Genomic DNA, 19,900 nt, shown 5'->3' with positions numbered 1-19,900 from the left:
ATATTGATCAGTAACTAGCACATTGACGAGTTTCAGAGTGGAAGAAGAAGGCCGGCCCTGCCCAGCATTATCCAATGAGGTTCACAACTGCGCAATGGCTCAGTGTCACAGCAGAGAGTGCGAGAGAGCAATGACGTACTGCGCATATCTGCAGATATATGATGTAGTACGCATTTTTTGGCTACCCTTTTTGGCTCTCGAGCGCTACTTTCAGAACTAATGGATAAAAAGTGAACTGAATTCATCTGAATTCATCTCAGTTTTCCTATGTCCTTTCATCATTCATTTGATCTTTGACTTGTCTAGTTGTTCTATCCACCAGCAGCTAGGGGGCACTCATATGTTCAATGTGCTGCTGTTCCCCAGTGAAACATTTCTGTTTTCTCACTCTCTGTTCTGTTGAGGATACGGAATTCTGCTTACTCTGCCATGTCCGCAAAAACCCAACTTGTGAATATGATTACCACATGGTTAACAAGCAAGTTGTCTCTCTCTCACTTGCTTTCTCTCGCCTCTCTCTCGCTCTTTCTTACTTGTACGCCCTCCTGCCATTCTATGTTTTAGCAGCTTTTGTGTTCACTGACGTGAAGGCTTTGGCCTCTCTCTCTTTCCACTGTGTTGTACATTATCTCTCACATGTGCTCTTTGTCTCTCTCTTTCTTTCTCTCCCTCTCTCCAACCAGCTCTCTTACCTTACCTCTTTCTCCGCATCCCTCCATCCCAATCTCTCATCTCTCTCTCACTCTCCATACATCTACCTCTCATTGGCTCTCTTTTTTTGTTTCCCCCTCACGCCTTTCTCTCCCACCTACCCCCCCCCCCACCCCTCTTCTCTCCTCCAGGTTGTGTACAGTGTCACACCATCTGTCCGGTAATCAGAGCAAGGCAGGTTTTCCCCTCCCTCCATCTGTAATTAGCACAGGGACCGTTCCTCCTGTTCCTCCTTCACGCATCTTAATCCTAAACATCCTAAACACCACTTAGGGTAACTACAGTAGCCTACCACTCACAGGGCCTTAGAGAACAGAACAAGGTAAGTTGTGTGACTGAGCAGTGTGGTTTGTGTTTGGGCACTTTGTGAGCATCACTGAGAGAAACGTTATCTTCTCCTACATTTTTATAATTCTCTCACTGACTAAGGAGTATTCCACACCCATACACACGGATGTTTGAATGACCTTCAAGCCAAGATCAATTCTGAGAGGCCCTTATCACAGAGACTCTGAGATACTGCTGCTATTAGAGAGAAGACTCCTGGAAGGCTATACTTTATTCCTCTAGCTCTCCCCAACGTCCCCATTCATTAGGTTGGAGTACATTGCTCCTCTGGACCCTCTCACTGTAACAGAGACCCCATAAGGAGATGGAGTGTGGTACAGTGACACTGCACATGACGAGACGTAAGCTAGCCCGTCCAGCATGACCTAACACAAATAGTATATCCCTTCCATGTATTTATCAGTGGGATCCCATAGGGATGATGTATGGTCCCATAAAGGTCTCTGTTTACATTCACTCCGTCTTGATTAGTGGGAGTGGAGAATGTAAGGGACTGCTCGCATGTTTCTTATGTATCTACTGGGAGTCGTTCAACACACGAGCACACATTAAAAGAAACATACATTAATTCATTTAATTAAAAAAATGCTGTGCTTAATTGAATAGTTATCTGGTTTGTTGAATGCCCTTTTGTATCTCAGAAGACCAGAACCTAAATAATAATAATAAGAAATAATTTACTAGTTGACTACACATACCATAGACGCATAGTACTGTGACTCTCACAGTGGACACTCAGCGACCCAGACCCCCCGCTGTTGGAGATCACACATACTGACTCAAGGCAGTTGGGAAATAGGCAAGGGATGCGGACAATAACAGGTCACAACCCCACACAGGTCACAACCCATACAGGTCACAACCCCACACAGGTCACAACCCCACACAGGTCACAACCCATACAGGTCACAACCCACACAGGTCACAACCCACACAGGTCACAACCCCAAACAGGTCACAACCCCAAACAGGTCACAACCCCACACAGGTCACAACCCCAAACAGGTTACAACCCCAAACAGGTCACAACCCAACACACAGGTCACAACCCCACACAGGTCACAACCCCACACAGGTCACAACCCCAAACAGGTCACAACCCCACACAGGTCACAACCCCAAACAGGTCACAACCCCAAACAGGTCACAACCCCACACAGGTCACAACCCCAAACAGGTTACAACCCCAAACAGGTTACAACCCTAAACAGGTCACAACCCCACACAGGACACAACCCCACACATGTCACAACCCCACACAGGTCACAACCCCACACAGGTCACAACCCCACACAGGTCACAACCCCAAACAGGTCCCAACCCCACACAGGTCACAACCCCACACAGGTCACAACCCCACACAGGTCACAACCCCAAACAGGTCCCAACCCCACACAGGTCACAACCCCACACAGGTCACAACCCCATACAGGTCACAACCCCAAACAGGTCACAACCCCACACAGGTCACAACTCCAAACAGGTCCCAAACCCACACAGGTCACAACCCCAAACAGGTCCCAACCCCACACAGGTCACAATCCCACACAGTTCACAACCCCACACAGGTCACAACCCCACAAAGGTCACAACCCCACACAGGTCACAACCCCAAACAGGTCCCAACCCCACACAGGTCCCAACCCCACACAGGTCACAACCCCACACAGGTCACAACCCCACACAGGTCACAACCCCAAAAAGGTCCCAACCCCACACAGGTCACAACCCCACACAGGTCACAACCCTTACACATAGTAGAGAGTACCCCTATCTGGAGGTTTTCTATAAAGAAGACCAGCAGACATTCCCCCTGCCTAATAATAGTGGTTTGGGGACTTCTACTTGGTCCTCCGTGGTTGCACACTAATACCCTCTGACATCAGTCCAATAGATTATTGGCATAATTAACCATATAAGTCTGAATCCTATAGGGCTTATTAACAAACATCCTTGATGGCTCATTAGCCAATCCCATATGTGCTACTCTATGCATTTAGGATCACATGTGAAACTGTTAACACTAGGACTGAACTTGGTGGTGTTGCGCAGATCAATAAGAAACCAGGGAGGTGAAGAAGAGAAAAGGTGAGCGAAAAGACAACGAGGAGCCCTCTAAGTGGCTTAGAGAAAATCATGCGGAGGAGAGACGGAGGAGGCACAATGCTCGATAACACCACCCACCCTCTCTGTGTCCTGACTAAATGGAACGACGGTGCACTGTAATGTGATTTTCACTCTATTGTTGGATGGATTTTCTGTTCGGTCCTCTAGGAATTCCCTGTCATGATCCCAAAACACCATGTGGTTATAAAATAAAAGTTTACTCAGCCAATTAGAGAAAGAGAAAGTGGTGAAGTGGTGCTTGTTGGGACTGGAGATGAACTCCCACCTTCAGATGGTTGGCCTGAGTAATTAAATTTTGTATAAGGGTTAGTGTTGAGCGATTAACTGAATGTTAATACTGGTAATTAACTACAGTTACCAAAATCCATTGCGTGCCTACTTGTCCGGTGTCGGAGACTGACAGAATAATGCTCTATCGAGAGGGATAGAGAGCATTTGCTTGGCGAGGTAACTCAACCTGAAAATGCATGATCTAAGTGACTGGTAGTTGGTATTCAGCAGTCATAAATGTATGCCTTATTTCCTTTGAAGAACTACTAAAATAGTGAACAGACAGAAAAGGCCGCAACTCTATAGAGATCAGATGATGACTTGGGGAATGAAATAATAACGTCATCAACTAAAATATTTAATAAAAGGAATGTGAATAAATGATGGTTAATAAGGGATAAGCATTAATGGGCAGTCACTACCGTCATGGGACTTTTATTTATTGGTTTATTCTGTGTTATTAGAGCATTCAACACACATAATGCATAGTGCATTTAATGTAAAAAAAATTTAAAAATCATTCTAAACCCGAAAACTGTGATTATTTTTTAAATAATAAAAACCAAAACCAAACCAACCCCTTTTGGAACACTAGTTTGCCTTTCCAGTGATAATACAGTGAAATTACCTTCAAAGCTACTGAGTCTATACTTCCTTTTGTTGAAAAGGGTTTAATATATGGGAAGGGTGTGTGTGTGTGTGTGTGTGTTGGTGTGTGCGTGTGTGTGTGCGTGCGTGCGTGCGTGTGTGTACACAGGGGTCAAGTGTCAGGTAAATAAACCCATCCCCCTAGAGTTCTCCCTGCTTTGTTTAGTTGCCTCTGGGGGGGCCATCGTAACCTGCCCCTGTCCTTGGGGCGTCATCTGATCTGTTTCATTTATCTTGGAGTTTCTCTCCGTCTGTTTGTTTTGTTGCCACAGAGGAATAGCAGTGATCCCCGTTACATACGTATGTAAGCTGCTGTCCCACACAGCTGTTCAGTCCCAAGCTGTTCAATCTCCCTCAATCACCACGGTTTGATTTATAACTTCCTGGTGTCCTTGAGAGCCTGGTCTGTGATGCTGTCTCTCTGTCCACCACGAACCTCTAAACTAAAGCATTAGTGGCTGGGAGCGTTGACCGCAAGGTCTACTTCTGGGGATTAAAATAGTTGGGAGTCCAAAAAGAAAGCTAGAGAAATTAGTCTGGAAATAAGTCTGGACGGAAAACAGAGCAACTTTAGGTCTCAATGGCTGGTTGGTTTGTATTGACGGTCAGATTGTGGAGACTGATGAGAACCGTGCCATCATGGGATGATGATTGTCATGTGAATTACCCCACTGACCGGTGCCATTTATCAACCATCATTCTAGAACCCTGAGAGAGAATGTGTTATAACGACAGCACAGTCAGATCTGCTCTGTTTCTCTGCGCTGTTCCACCATTTTGAGCCGCGACTGGCATTGTTTTGTGGCAATGTAAACTGTAACAGAAGCCTGTCCACGCTGATGATGATAAATTCATCCTAGAGGGAGGGGAAAGTAGAAAACAATAGCCACAATAGCCATATCTCTACTGGGCTATCAGCCTTGTAGGAAGAAAGGAGCCCCTCCTTTCCCCAGCTTCCTCTCCTCTGTCGTTGGGTCTGGTCAAGGTCAGAGATGGAGAAACTCCCTCATGTCTCCCACGTTTCCCTCCTCTTTCTGGGCCAGCAGACTCCATGTCTACTCCCTCTGTATCCCACTATAGGTTTAAATGACAATGTGAATTTTTTTACTGTAGCTATGTATTCAACTCCATCTCTATCAGTGTTTCCTGAATGTTGGTAGGCTGCCTTTAGTCATGGCTAAAGCCTGGGTTTCAAACGTGAAAGTACTTTAAGCGGCTCACATGAGCTTTAAAGGTTTGGGAGCCACGGCTCTATATCCAACTCTTTCTAAAAACAATATTGTTTGCAGAATATTGAAGGATACACAGGCTGTTATTTCTACATGTTTAGTAAAGAGCAAAGAAACTCAACAGATTGTGAGCTGCTTTCACTGCTCCTTGAAATGGATGCTCATTGCTCACAACTTAAAGAGCCGCAATGCTGTTTCTCACGTCTTTCTCAGTATGTGGTCGTTCGAATGGCTGTACGACAAAATACAAGCTGTTGTATAACTGCTGGGCCTGGAGGTTGAGCAGATGCAATACAGCTACCAATCATATGGTTAGGTTGTCTATGTGAGTTATGATGCCCAGTGAAGCATCCCGGTGAACTCCATAACTTTATATCGATGATCAAAGGACAGATAACAGAGCAGGAATTTTCTAAGGAGTGTGGATGCCAAGACCTCCTGTACTGATACCTTTTATAATGAGCAGGGAGGAGGAGGTGGAGGAGGGGGTGAAGGAGGAGGTGCAGGAGGAAGGGGGGGGGGTGAAGGGGGAGGGAGGAGTAGGTGGCAAGGAGGAGTAGGGGGAGGGGAGGATGAGGAGGGGTGAGGGGTGAAGGAGGAATGGGGACAAGGAGACAAGAGGAGGGGGGAGGGGGGAGGGGTGAAGGTGGAAGGGGACAAGGAGACAAGGAGACAAGAGGAGGAGGGGGAGGGGTGGAGGAGACAAAGGAGGAGGAAGGGGAAGGGAGGAGTAGGGGGAGGATGAAGAAAATGAAAGGGAGGAAGAGGAGGGGGAAGGGTATGAATGGAGGAGGAGGAAGAGGAGGATGAGGGTGAAGAGGAGGAGTGGGAGGAGGAACAGGAGGAGGAGAATGAATTAAGAGGACCATAATTATGGAAAGTAAGAGGATGGATAAGAGGAGGAGGAGGGGGAAGTGATGAAGGGGAGGATGAGGACGAGGAAAATAAAGGCGAGGAGGGGGGGGGGATGAAGGAGGAGGAAGAGGAGGAGGAGACACAGGAAAAGGATGGAGGGTGAGGAGGAAATTAAGAGGACCAAAATTATGGAAAGGAAGAGGAGGAGGAAGAGGAGGAGGAGGGGGAAGAATGAGGAGAAGATGGAGGAGGAGGAGGGGGAGGAGGAGGCGGCGGAGGAGGCAGTAAAGAAGCAACAGAAGCCTACATTAATGAGTCCAGCCATAATATCAGGAAATTACATGAATTGTGAATTCTGTTCAGTTGTAGTTTTTTTCCTAAATTTAGGGTAAAAATCTAATGGGTTTTCAATGGGGTGGTTTTTAAGCTACTGAACCTGGTGGGTAAATGCGGCCAGTGGTTAAATGCGGCCAGGAGATGGCAATGCTTCAAATAGGCCTAGCTTGTGCATCATTATTACTAGCTATCACTAGCAAACTGAAAAAGATGTAATTGGTAGTTAACTTGATTATTCTTACATGTACAACTACAGTTCAATAGCATTGGATTGGTATAAACATTAGCCAGAGAGAGTCTTGGCACTATTCCTTTTAAATCCAAGTTACACTGAAAATGATGTTAGAATTTAAACCTAAACTAACTCATGACCTGACCCTAACCTATGACTTGCCCTCCAGTTAAAAGAAGTGACATCCCAAAAAAACATTTAAAAAAACTTTTCAACAATATGGTTCCTAGCCTCCCACCCATGCTACTAAAACTGAAACTAAATCCTATAAAAATGACATATATAATATTTTTTACATAACTACAACTCAATACAAAGGAGCAAATCAGGTCTGAAATCTAACTGAAACTAAACTGTATTTAAAATAAAAATATAAATAAAAACATGTATAAAAACAAACAAATTAAATAACCTTGTTGGGGGAGGTTGAGATAAAAGTAAATGATTTGCCTCAACGTTAGACACACTGCTGAGAATGCATGTTCACTCTATGAGACAGGGAGTAGAAATAAGATGTCTTGCTCGCATCTAGATATTCACGTTTATTACCATACAGAGGGTAGTGCGTATGGCCCATCTAGGACCTACAGTATATAATAGGCGATGTCAGAGGAAAGCCCATAAAATTGTCAGAGACTCCAGTCACCCAAGTCATAGGGTGTTTATTGTCCATGCATAGTCACTTCACCCCTACCTAAATGTACACGTTTCTTCAACTAACCTGGAACCTTGCACACTGACTCGGTACCACCCTGTATATAGCCTCGTTATTATCATTTTATTGTGTTCATTTTTATTATTTTTAACTTTTGCTTATTTGGTAAATATTTTCTTAACTCTTATTGAACTGCACTATTGATTAAGGGCTTGTAAGTAAGCATTTCACGGTAAGGTCTACACCTGTTGTATTCTGCACGTGTGATAAATAAGAAAGAGAAAGAGAGAGAGAGAGAGAGAGAGAGAGAGAGAGAGAGAGAGAGAGAGAGAGAGAGAGAGAGAGAGAGAGAGAGAGAGAGAGAGAGAGAGAGAGAGAGAGAGAGAGAGAGAGAGAGAGAGAGAGAGAGAGAGAGAGAGAGAGAGAGAGAACACACTCAGCAAAATAGTTCATTAATCCCAATCCAAAGTACCCTGGCACTGTAGACGGCCCGCTTCTCTAATGAACAGAATTTAGAAATCCAGCTAGCTAACCCACACACGTGCCTGAAAACAAAAACACGCTTAGAGATACTTGTATATATGAACCTGGACACACATACAGGACGCATCAACTCAGGAACACACACACACAGGTTGGCATTTATTGGGATGACTCATGTACTCGAGGAAGCTCTGAAGAGTAGTCACTAGCTGGCACAGCCAAAAAGTCATACAAACCTAACTCTAACTCTAATACATTTTAAGGAATGTCTACAATATAGCCAATGTTGACTTTGCAGCTGGCCAATCTAGTGTAAATCTCTCAGTTCTGCCTCCAAGGCAAGATTCATGAAAACAAATGCCAACCTGCAACACACACGCATGGGCGCCCACACACACACTGCATCTCCTGGGATGTAGACATTCAATTTGGAGATAAACAACTGACATTTTTAAGGAACTGCTAACGCCACCATTCTCAGAAACAGAAGGCCCAGGTCAGAAAGGACAGACATGGGATTTGGCGATCCGGCACAGAAAAGGCCCTTTTTAAAATCTCCGGCCTGCACAGACGTCTGCATGGGCTTGAAAAGGCCATTTGGTTTGAATGGTATCAAAACTGACGTACAGTAAATCTCTCTCTCCTACTCCTGCAAAGACTTTAGTTCACTTCCCCACCATGGACTCCTATTAGACGTGGGAGGATAGGCAACAGGCCTGTCAGTCGCATCTACAGTATTATCACTGACTGATGTTACAACATTACACTCCACACTCTGTAGCAGAGAGAAGCCACCTGGAGGCAAATGACAGTCGCTCCTCTGCTGTATTCGCATTGATAAAGATGCGTAAAATGAGGAAACAACTGTCTGTCTGGTATTAGTCACATTCTAGGAGACTGTACTGTCGCCACCCCCGCTGTTGGTCAGCTTTGTACAGTGTTAGCGAGAGCCTTTTTTTTAAACAAGTCAGTGTAACTCTCGGGTGTTTACACGGTGTCAGAGGTTATACCTGGTTGGGTCCTGTGTTCTCTCCAAGTACTGTTGAAAGACCTGTTCTTTTTTTATGATCATTTTTATTTTGTAAAGTGTATTGAGACGTGTTACATGCACGTTAAATAGATTTTAATTTTATTTGATATTCTTGCAAATCCTGGTGTGGTGAGTATTGTTAATTCTGTCTTACTTAAAGGGAAGTGCTGATCCCTCTAGGACCCTGTAATTTCCCAGGTTCCAATGGAAGTTGGGTAGCTATAGTGTTAGCAGGTCCTGTATTGTATTACCTGCAGTTTCCCTATAGCAGTCTCTCCTGTGATCCCCTGCAGATAACAGTATTAAGTGTTAGCTGCTCCTGGGCCTAGTGTTGTTATTTGCTGTAGGTGACCAACCACTAGCAGGTTAATTTACACTGGGACAGACACTGCCTTATGTGATCTGCTCCCTCTCTCTTTCCCTGACATCAGCTGATTTAGTGACAATCTGCCACGTGTCACTTTCTGCAGACACACAGGTCCTGGGATTGACGAATCGACTGGCCTTGTACGCTTCCAGCCTTATCTTGTTAAAAAACAATTGAAGAAAAGCAATTACCTGTGTGTTCCCATTGTGTCAGAAACAATAACAACGTAACAGGTGTAAGAACCAGGCTACTCTCGTTCTCTCTCTGGTCTTCAAAGGAGACCCTTACTTTCTTCCTCCATCCCATCTTGAAACATTTATAACCTTTCCCCGTGCCGGGCCTGTTGTGCCTGCAAAGCAAATAGCCTTGCTCATCCTGTCGACCTAAACAACCCCTCGCCTCGCAGCTCCTTCTCGGAGACTTCAAACCGTCAGATTTATCCCTTCCTCTCCTTTAAAAACGGGCAGTGCACGCTTCCTTGATTTCCTTGTTTTGGTCCCATCCGTCCTGGTCACGTAAGTCTGGAGCTCTCGTTATGTACTATGGGAGGGGAGAGGTCAGGCGTCAACGTAGCTCTTCTCTTCCTGGACTATTCTCCCTGTGGCTTTATTTAAAACTGAGAATATGAGGACATAAGAGGCTGTTCCATGCAGCTGAAGTGGCCCTCGAGAAAGTTGATGGCCACACACCCACTCACGTGGGGCTTATATACCCTTGATCTTCTGACTGTAAAATTAGCCTAGGCCTAGGGATGCAAATTGTTCTCTGTTTGGGGAATTACATAAAACATTTTACCATGTCATTGGATTTACAGAAGGTTAAAAGTTGGGTGAAAAAAATACTTATGTTGATGACTTTTTGCAAATCTAATTAGTTTTCCACGTTGTGTCAACGTCATCACATTGATTCTTTGGGGTTGAAATGACATGGAAACAATGTTGATTGAACCGGTTTTTGCCCAGTGGGTGGTTTGGGCATTGAGACAGGGTTCTGGGGAGTGTTAGCGTAGCATGAGAAGAGAAGAGGCCCATAGAGATTACACATGGATCAAGGCACAGAGAAACAGCACTGCTAATTAAACAGTGTTATGTTCCATGTTTGCCTCAATGGAGCAGTTGATTAGAAAGATAATTGAATTGGGTAGCAAAATTTGACAGGGGAGTTTTATGTCTCTTCCAATCATAATTGAAAACAGCACAATGTTATCACAAAACAAATAGCATATCCTGTAAGTGCTTGATTATTGTTTCTCATTCTTGACACCTGGAAATGTGACGAAGGCATGTATAATGTAGAGTGCCTTCAAAAAGTATTCATACCCTTTGAATTATTGAACATTTTGTTGTTACAGCCTGAATTCAAAATGGATAAGTTGTTGTTTTCTTCACCCATCTACACACAATACCCCATCATGACAAAGTGAAAACATGTTTGTAGAAAGTTTAACAAATTCCTTTGAAAATGAAATACAGAAATATCTCATTTACATAAGTATTCACATCCCTAAGTCAATACTTTGTGGAAGCACCTTTGGCAGAGAGTACAGCTGTGAGTATTTCTGGGTAAGTCTATAAGAGCTTTCCTCACCTGGATTGTGCATCATTTGCCCATTTCTCTTTTCAAAATTCTTCAAGCTCTGTCAAATTGGTTATTTTCAGGTCTTGCCAAAGATTTTCAAGTAGATTTAGTCAATCAAAACTACAACTCGGCTATTGAGGGACATTCACTGTCTCCTTGGTAAGCAACTCCAGTATGGACTTGGCCTTATGTTTTAAGTTACTGTCCTGCTGAAGGTAAATTCATTAATTCCCAGTATCTGTTGGAATGCAGACTGAACAAGGTTTTCCTCTAGGATTTTGCCTGCTCCATTCCGTTTCTTTTTTATCCTGAAAAACTCCCCAGTCCTTAACGATTACAAGCATACCCATAACATGATGCAGCCACCACTATGCTTGAAAGTATGGAGAGTGGTACTTGCCCCATAAAGACTTATAGACAAATAGGATGCATGTTTAGAATATTTTTTATTCTGTACAGGCTTCCTTCTTTTTGCTCTGGCAATTAGGTTAGTATTGTGGAGTAACTACAATGTTATTGATCCATCCTCAGTTTTCGCTTATTAACATTAAACTCTGTAACTGTTTTAAAGTCACCATTGACGACATGGTGAAATCCCTGAGCAGTGTCCTTCCTCTCCGGTAACTGAGTTAAGAAGGACACCTGTGTATTTGTAGTGACTGGGTGTATTAATACACCATCCAAAGTGTAATAAATTCACCAGGCTCAAAGAGATATTCAACGTCTGCTTTATTTTTTTTTATACCCATCTACAAATAGGTACCCTTCTTTGTGAGGCATTGGAAAACCTCTCTGGTCTTTATGGTTGAATATGTGATTGAAATTCACTGCTCAACTGAGGGACCTTACAGATAATTGTATGTGTGGGGTACAGAGATGAGGTAGTCATTCAGAATCATGTTAAACACTATTATCGTATACGGAGTGAGTCCATGCAACTTATAAAGCAAATTTTTCCTCTGTAACTTATTTAGGCTTGCTGTATAAAGGGGTAGAATACATATTGAATACTTATTAACTCAAGACATTTCAGCTTCACATTTTTTATACATTTGTAAACATTTCTAAAAACATAATTGCACTTTGACATTATGGGGTATTGTGTACAGGCCAGGCTGTAACACAACAAAATGTGGGAAAGGTTAAGGAGTGTGAATACTTTCTGAAGTCACTATATATGCTACATTGAGTATATATCCATTGATAAATTACATTACACACCAATAACACATTTACAGAACTGTGATCTTGCTGGTTTGAAAATAATTGTTTTGGAATTAAGCTGATGATGATTCAATCTTAGGTCAAAAGTGAAGAGTTATACCTGGGGGAAAAAGCTATTTATGTGAAACATTTGAATGAATTCCACCAACAGCAGATGTGTTTGAGCTAAATATCTATCTCCATCGTCAAATCAGTCCTACATATCTCATGAAATCTCTATTTCTGTTTATAAATAATATGCAGCACTCTTCAAACCATCTCCCTTAGAGATAAAATAGACATAAAAAATAGTGCCTGATCACTCCCGCCCCTTACAACCACCTCCTGAATAAACCCAAACAACTTGTTAAAGCATTTCTACTTCAGTAAAACCCAGGAGAACTGAATGATGCCTTGTTTGATTTCTTATTTTTCTAAGCCACTTGACTGTTAAATACTCTTAGTCCAGTTTAGTGTGTTTGGCACCATGCCAATACGTCTGATGGCATTGGGACTTTGAAGACATTCTTCAGTGGATATAAATAGTGTATTTATTTCTCACCCCCTGCCAGGGCTCAGACAATAGAACCAAGATGGCTTCCCTCTCCCTGACCACATTATGTTTTTCTCATGCACTAGTATCCCTATATCACCATATTCTCTATAATACTGTATTTGAATTTTACATCCCATTTTTGTCTTGAACGACCCAACACGAGACATGACCCAGTTCAAGTGTAACAGGTTCTGATTGGCTATCTATAGAACAAAGGTCCAATGCAACATTTACATCTATCCTACATGATAAGTATGTGGCTTCTCTGGGTATTAAAACCACAGCCTTAGAGTCGCTAGCCCATATTTCCTCATAATGTAATTTGTCAGTCTCCACATCGCCTTCTGCTTAACCCTTCACCCAGCAGCTCTACAGTATACGATGTACCCATGACAACGTCCGTTGTCAGTCTCCACATCCAACACATCTAGAGATCTAACGCACATGTCTTCTTTGACATCACTGAATCACTCTCATGTTGCTCCTGTCTGCAATATGGCCAATTGTGGATTTATTTGTCATGGTAGAAAAGTCTTGAGGCTTTGTTGGTTTTAAAAATGTAGATACAGTAAATAAAGAGTTGGAATTCAAAGCATTCAGCCTACTGTTTAAATTAGACCAAGCATAATACTGCAATATCAAACAGAACAAAGAGGGTTAGAGAGCAAAGCTTGGGTAACGACGTGACTCCATTGTTGAACCAAAATCTGTTCCTCTCCCTCTCTCTCTCTCTCTCTCTCTCTCTTTGTCTCTCTCTCTCTTTGTCTCTCTCGCTCTCTCTCTCTTTGTCTCTCTCTCTCTTTGTCTCTCTGTCTCTCTCTCTTTGTCTCTCTCTCTCTCTCTCTCTCTCTCTCGCTCTCTCTCTCTTTGTCTCTCTCTCTCTTTGTCTCTCTGTCTCTCTCTCTTTGTCTCTCTCTCTCTCGTTGTCTCTCTGTCTCTTTGTCTCTCTCTCTCTTTGTCTCTCTCTCTCTTTGTCTCTCTGTCTCTCTCTCTTTGTCTCTCTCTCTCTCTCTCTCACTCTTTCTCTCTCTCTCTTTGTCTCTCTCTCTCTCTCTCCCTCTCTCTCTCTCTTTGTCTCTCTGTCTCTCACACGCACACATGGTGAGGCTGGTAAAAGGAAGGATAGCTAATATAAATGGCTGGAATGGAGTGAATGGATTGGTATCAAGCTATGTGTTTGATGTGTTTTATACCGCTAAGTACATGCCGTTCTAGCCTGTCCTCCCCAATGATGGTGCCACCAGCCGCCTGTGACACACACACACACACACACACACACACACACACACACACACACACACAATTATGGAGCATGTAGTGACACATTTGTAGTGACACGAGTTTTCTATTTCCAAAGGTTAAAACATGGAGCCCACTCAATAATGTCTGAGTAATGATTTCAAGGTCTGTTTTTAATCTTCTGGCCAATAGCTTCTTATTTGGCTGAAGATTAAAATAATTGCAGCATAAATCATGTTAGATTGTGTTTATGCTATGAAGGTGGCTCATACCATAGGCAATTTCTACCAATCTTCATTTCTCATCACTTATGAGGATACATTCATTTTAGCAAAAGTGCCAAGCGTGATCGATCTATCTGCTTACACACAGTGTTTAAATGAGGCACGATATCATGAGATATATTCCCATATCACTAGATTTTTCTGATTGATAACAGTTCATATATGGTTTTGCAAACCATTGAATATGCCATGTCACGCATTCGCGTCACAGCATAGTGCCATCGGCGTAGTGCGCGGCGTTTCAGCACCACGGACAACAGCGGATGCATTTGGGGGTTCAGCGATGAGGGAGACCCGAAGCCCACTCAAAGAGATCTGTGTCATCAACCCACCTGACATCAGTCATAATCGGATACCGTTTTAGATAATGGATTGAAAGTGAAAGTGAATTACATTTTGACACATCTCTATTAAACTTGACCAAGCAATTGCAGCCATTCCTAACTAGTTTGGCTACTCATGAAAGAAATGCCTAAGTAGATGCTACAACCGTGTACAGTGTGAACCTACTGTACACTGAACCTACACTGCCTTTCCAGCCCAAACTGCCTCAACTTCATCCGAAGCCGACGGACACTTTCAATTTCTATAATTTCAACTTTTTGTTTTGTTATTTGACTTTTTATGCGTTTTGAGATTCTTTGAAAAAGTCAAAGTAAAAAAAAAATGTATGTCAACTCAGTCTCTCTCATGTCTTATTGATGACAGTTTGATGAATATTTTTTTTGAAAAACCGAAACCTCTCAGTGCCACACACACAGCTCCATCAGCCTCGAAATCTGGGTTATGACTTCACTTTTACTCTGAACTAGATTTTTTTCATATCTTTATGGGACATAAAAGATTAATGAAAGTACAGAAAAGAACGGGTCGTAAAAAGGCCCTGGAATTATTATGCTGTGGCCTAAATATATGAGTTACCTCACTGAATATTAAACGAATTCCTAACTTTGAAAGCAGGGGTCAAAATCATCAATGACAATACTCTATTTAGCTTTTGTTTGATATATCCTATTTCCTCTGTACATTGTTTCTAATATTCACACATTAGCGCACAACACGAGATATTTTGATATCATATTATTATTATTATTATTAAATAAAAACGTTCCTTTTGGAACGAATATAGTCATTCAGAGGTGCAGGGATGCGTGCTTAGGTGAAGAACTGACGTCTGTTTCGATGAGCAGTGACGCACAGACAGTCAGTCACAGCTTCAAAGTGACCCTTCTTTTCAAGTGGTATTAGTGCGTTTTGAAGTCCGGCATACGATTTTCTTAAACGCTTTACGGAAATCCCTGTTGAAAATGGTATATATCATAGGGTTCACTGAGCTGTTACAGTAGCCAATCCAGAAGAAGGCGTTGAAGAGCGCGCCGGGTATGTAGCAGCTCTCCCTGCAGATCGCGTGCAGGCTGTATGTGAAAAAGAAAGGGAACCAGCAGAGCACGAACACCCCCATCACCACGGCCAGCACGAACGTGAAGCGCTTCTCGCGCATCTGGGCCACTTTAGTCTTGGACGCAGCCGCCACGAGGTGATGCCGATGTGCCGCGAGGTGATGTCGCTGGGCCACCAGGGTCGCGTTGGTAGCGTTTTGGGGTTCTTGGAAAAGCTGCGAGGCGCGCGCTGAGGCCCAGGAGAGACGGCAGCTCTGTGGCGGGCAGCAGTCCGAGACCTCCACCTTCCTACGCTTGGAGAAGCGGTGGTTCCGTGGTTTGTTGTCCGACGCACAGCAGCTCTCCTCCAAGTCGATATAATCCAGCTCCTCCTGCCTGTGGTGGTCCTCGGAGCTCTGGCTACTGGGGCTCTCCATCTCCATCCGCTCCTTCCTCACGAAGCACGTCTCGGACTGAGAGGGCTGCCTCTCCAGGCCGGTCTTAGCCACGAACACGGTGGAGGAGCGCTGCTTGGCCACTTTATAGATTTTACAGTACACCAGGATCATGATGAGGCCCGGGGCGAAGAAGGACACGAGGCAAGAAGATAGGATGTACCAGGTCTCGTTGTTTAACAGACACTCATGCTCGTTGTGCTTGGTCATGATGAGAGGTGGGAAGGAGATGACGGCGGAGATGACCCACACCACGGCTATCATGGACTTGATTCGCTTGGGGGTCCGCTTCAGGTTGTAGCTCACGGCCTTGGTGACTGACCAGTAGCGGTCCAGACTGATGGCGCACAGGTGGACTATGGAGGAGGTGCAGAAGAGGACGTCCAGTGCCAGATAAAAGGCGCACCAGGTGCTCCCAAAGTACCAGTAACCCATGACCTCATTGGCAAGGGAGAACGGGATGACCAGTGTCGCCACGAGGATGTCTGCGCACGCCAGGGACACCAGGAAAAGGTTCTGGGGGGCGCGGAGAGCCCGGCTGGTGAGCACGGCCACGATGACCAGCGCGTTACCGACGATGGTGACCAGAATGATCACGGTGACCACAAGGATTATGAGCGCGGAGCCCACCCCCGTTTGCGGGAGAGGTCTTGGGGCGCTCGAGGTGTTGGTATCCTGCGAGGTATTGGTAACGGTGGTAAACTTGGCTACATCCATCCTGAACGCATCTTCTCTTGGTAAATTTTTAGTGTGTGCCTTTCCGCCCCAAAACACTTAACTTGGAAGCATTCAAATGTTGATAAAGTCATTAGTCCTAGAGAATGCAATCAGTGGAGACGCGCTGTGCGTTAGGTTGTGTGAACAGATATAGAGCACATTGGTAAAATACCCGAGGGCCCATTGCGTCCTGGCGAGCTGCTCTCATCTTCAGTTCCATAGAGGGTCCGCGAAATGTTGGCGACACAAGCCCAGCTCGCTCCGTGGCCACAACGTATCCAGTAAGTTGTTGCCACTATAAAGTCCGGAAACCAGATAAGTAAGTCTACATGTTAGGCTAACGTTCCAGGAGCATTAGCAACATTTTGTTTCTGTTAACTCTCGGTCTTTCCCGTGCGCAGTGCTGTATTTTTCTTTTTTGTTAAAGCCTTGTGTCGCCAGTTACGCACAAGAGGCAGCGCGCACTGCGAGACACACACTGCTAGTGGAATTTGTGTGCATGCGGGAGTGAAGTGGGTGACATCACTCCTAAGACCAACCTATCGTCAAACTAAGCGAAAGAGAGAGAGAAAGGGAGAAAGAGAGAGAGAGAGAGAGAGAGGTCTGAGTTTACTTTGGATAAGGAACAGCTGAGGGGAGACTGCAGGTGGCTAGAATTACCTGTTTGGTTATTTTCTATTTCCAAACCTGATTCACCTCTTATCCACATAAAAAATAGCACAGCCCAGCGACATGTTATAATGGAAGTTAATTAATAAAAATAAGAGTAATGTATCCATCACCATCATCAACTGGATTATCATTTGATATCACATGTAGAACAGCATGAATGGTATGTTAGCCTATATGTTGACTTTGGGGTAAAGTTCACAACTACCATTACAAAGTGATCCATTTTAAGCAGGAAACAAGGTGTCTGCTGACATGATCATCTGTGATGAGATGCTGTGTGTGTGTGTGTGTGTGTGTGTGTGTGTGTGTGTGTGTGTGTGTGTGTGTGTGTGTGTGTGTGTGTGTGTGTGTGTGTGTGTGTGTGTGTGTGTGTGTGTGTGTGTATAAACATAATCTCCAATGTAAGCATTGCTGGGAGGTTTAGGGACAAAACAAAAACATGTCTGTTCATCTTTCATAGCTTGATGTGTTGTTTACTTGATTTACTTTGACCATTCCGTCTGGTATGTCTTCTTCTTCACTCCCTGAACTTCACTCATGCAATGCTGAGCAGATAATAAAGAGATGGAAACTGTACAGATTGCTATTCTTTTCAAACCAGCAAATTAGCCATGTTTAAATAATGTCTCAATGTGCAGACGATAGCAATGATAACATGAGTTACATTACACATTCACCACACTCTTTCTCTTTTCCATAGAACACAAGGAGATTGAAATGAGAGAAATACCTGGCTGACCGTTTAGCCCCTCGGAACACATTTGCTGTAGGGAGCTAGCCTAGTGATATAACATAATGCTCTGTACAGCTGTGCTGTGGCAGGGCTGGGTGTAAAACTGTTTAACCATTAGAAGCGTGGAGATAAGAGGATGGAGGAGACAAAGCTATCACAGCCACTTAGGGTCACGGGGCAAAGCGTGGCTGATTGCTATTCGACAAAGCGCAGCTCTGCTCTGAATGCACTGGTGCAGATGTATGACAATTGTGTAATTTTATGTACGGGAGCCAAAAAAAATATTTTTCTCCTGCTTTATAAACAACAAGTGGACACAAACAGTGAAATGCTTACTTACGGGCCCTTCTCAACAATGCAGATACAAAATAAAATACAAAATAGAAAACTAATAACACAAGAAATAAAAACACAGTGAGTAACGATTATTTGGCTCTGTACCAGCACAGAGTCAATGTGCATGCGTACGAGGTAATTGAGGTAAATACTGTATGTAAGTACTGTATACTGTAGGTAGGGATAAAGATGAGGCACCAGGATTGTTAATAGGCAGTAGTAGCAGCTAATTTGATGATTCAAAGTTTCAGTGCACAAGGGGGTCAATGCAGATGATCTGGGTAGGTATTTGGTTAACTATTTAGCAGTCTATGGCTTGAGAATGGATGCCATTCATGGTCCTGTTGGTTCCAGACTTGGTGCATCGGTATCGCTTGCTGTGAGGTAGAAGAGAGAATATTCTATGACTTGGGTGGCTGGAGTCTTTGACAATTTTTAGGGCCTTCCTTTGACGGCTTGGTATAGAGGTCCTGAATGGCAGGGAGCTCGGCCCCAGTGATGTACTGGGTTATAGAAGCTACCCTTTGTAGTTCCTTCTGGTCGGATGCCAAGCAGTTACCATATCAAGAGGAGATGCAGCCAGTCAAGATGCTCTCAATGGTGCAGCTTGTTAACTTTTTGAGGATCTAAGGGCCCACGCCAAAGCACTCCATTTGCAAAGTAAACAGGGTGTGCAGACAGGAGGGTTGAGTGTGTATGTTCTCTTCTGAGTGTGTGACACTGTACATGTGTATTGTTCTGAGTGGTTGTGTGTTATTTTGAGTGTGTGCGTGCAATATGGTGTGTGTTATTTTGAGTGTGTGCGTGCAATATGGTGTGTGTTATTTTGAGTGTGTAAGTACAATTCGGTGTGTGTTATTTTGAGTGTGTGCACACAATACAGTGTGCGTTATTTTGAGAGTGTATGCAATATGGTGTGTGTTATTTTGAGTCTGTGTGTGCAATACGGTGTGTGTTATTTTGAATGTGTGTGTGTGTTATCAGGATGCTCAGTTTTAGCATCCCTCTGCAGGGGTACATGCAGCAGTGGTCCCCTCTCACCCTCCTCACCACCAACCCCCCCATCCATCCCTGAATCTGAGCTATAAATCCCAATGAGTGCTGAGTGCTGAGAGGTACTGCCCACCTAAAGGGAGACTGTCACAGTGGATCAGAGCTAGGCCTGGTGCTGCAGATATGGCCCCAGTGCTCCACCTGTAATACAGACACAGAACATTAGCCTCACAGGCCCAGACCCACCTCAGCTCACCTCTGCTCCAGTCCAGTCATTATCAGGACGACATGCTCTTTCAGATAGTAGCAAGCAGAAAATACACAAAAACATTTGTAGGTCATACAGTTGCAAGGCTATTTGGGGTTTTAAAAAGGAGAGAGGTAATGGTTAGAACATTCAGAGATGTACAACTGTAGTGTATTCTGTAACTTTTCATCAGCTGTGTAAACCATTCTTTCACCTT

At 43.9% G+C, this 19,900-nt stretch overlaps 1 protein-coding gene across 1 annotated transcript; it reads right to left on the bottom strand.

Moving 5' to 3' along the window:
• Positions 1-13,620: 13,620 nt before the first annotated feature.
• Positions 13,621-17,272, bottom strand: LOC110488611 (alpha-2Db adrenergic receptor-like). Its single transcript, XM_021560887.2, has one exon. The coding sequence runs from the start codon at positions 16,700-16,702 to the stop codon at positions 15,386-15,388; it is 1,317 nt and encodes a 438-aa protein (XP_021416562.1). The 5' UTR covers positions 16,703-17,272; the 3' UTR covers positions 13,621-15,385.
• Between the last annotated feature and the right edge of the window lie 2,628 nt (positions 17,273-19,900).

Source organism: Oncorhynchus mykiss, chromosome 14 (genome assembly GCF_013265735.2).
Source record: "Oncorhynchus mykiss isolate Arlee chromosome 14, USDA_OmykA_1.1, whole genome shotgun sequence".
Lineage (NCBI taxonomy): Eukaryota > Metazoa > Chordata > Actinopteri > Salmoniformes > Salmonidae > Oncorhynchus > Oncorhynchus mykiss.
This window is presented reverse-complemented; position numbering and strand designations above follow the sequence as displayed.

What these genes read in the sequence shown, in the direction of transcription:
- LOC110488611 (XM_021560887.2), bottom strand. Translation starts at nt 16,702, where the DNA reads ATGGATGTAGCCAAGTTTACCACCGTTACCAATACCTCGCAGGATACC.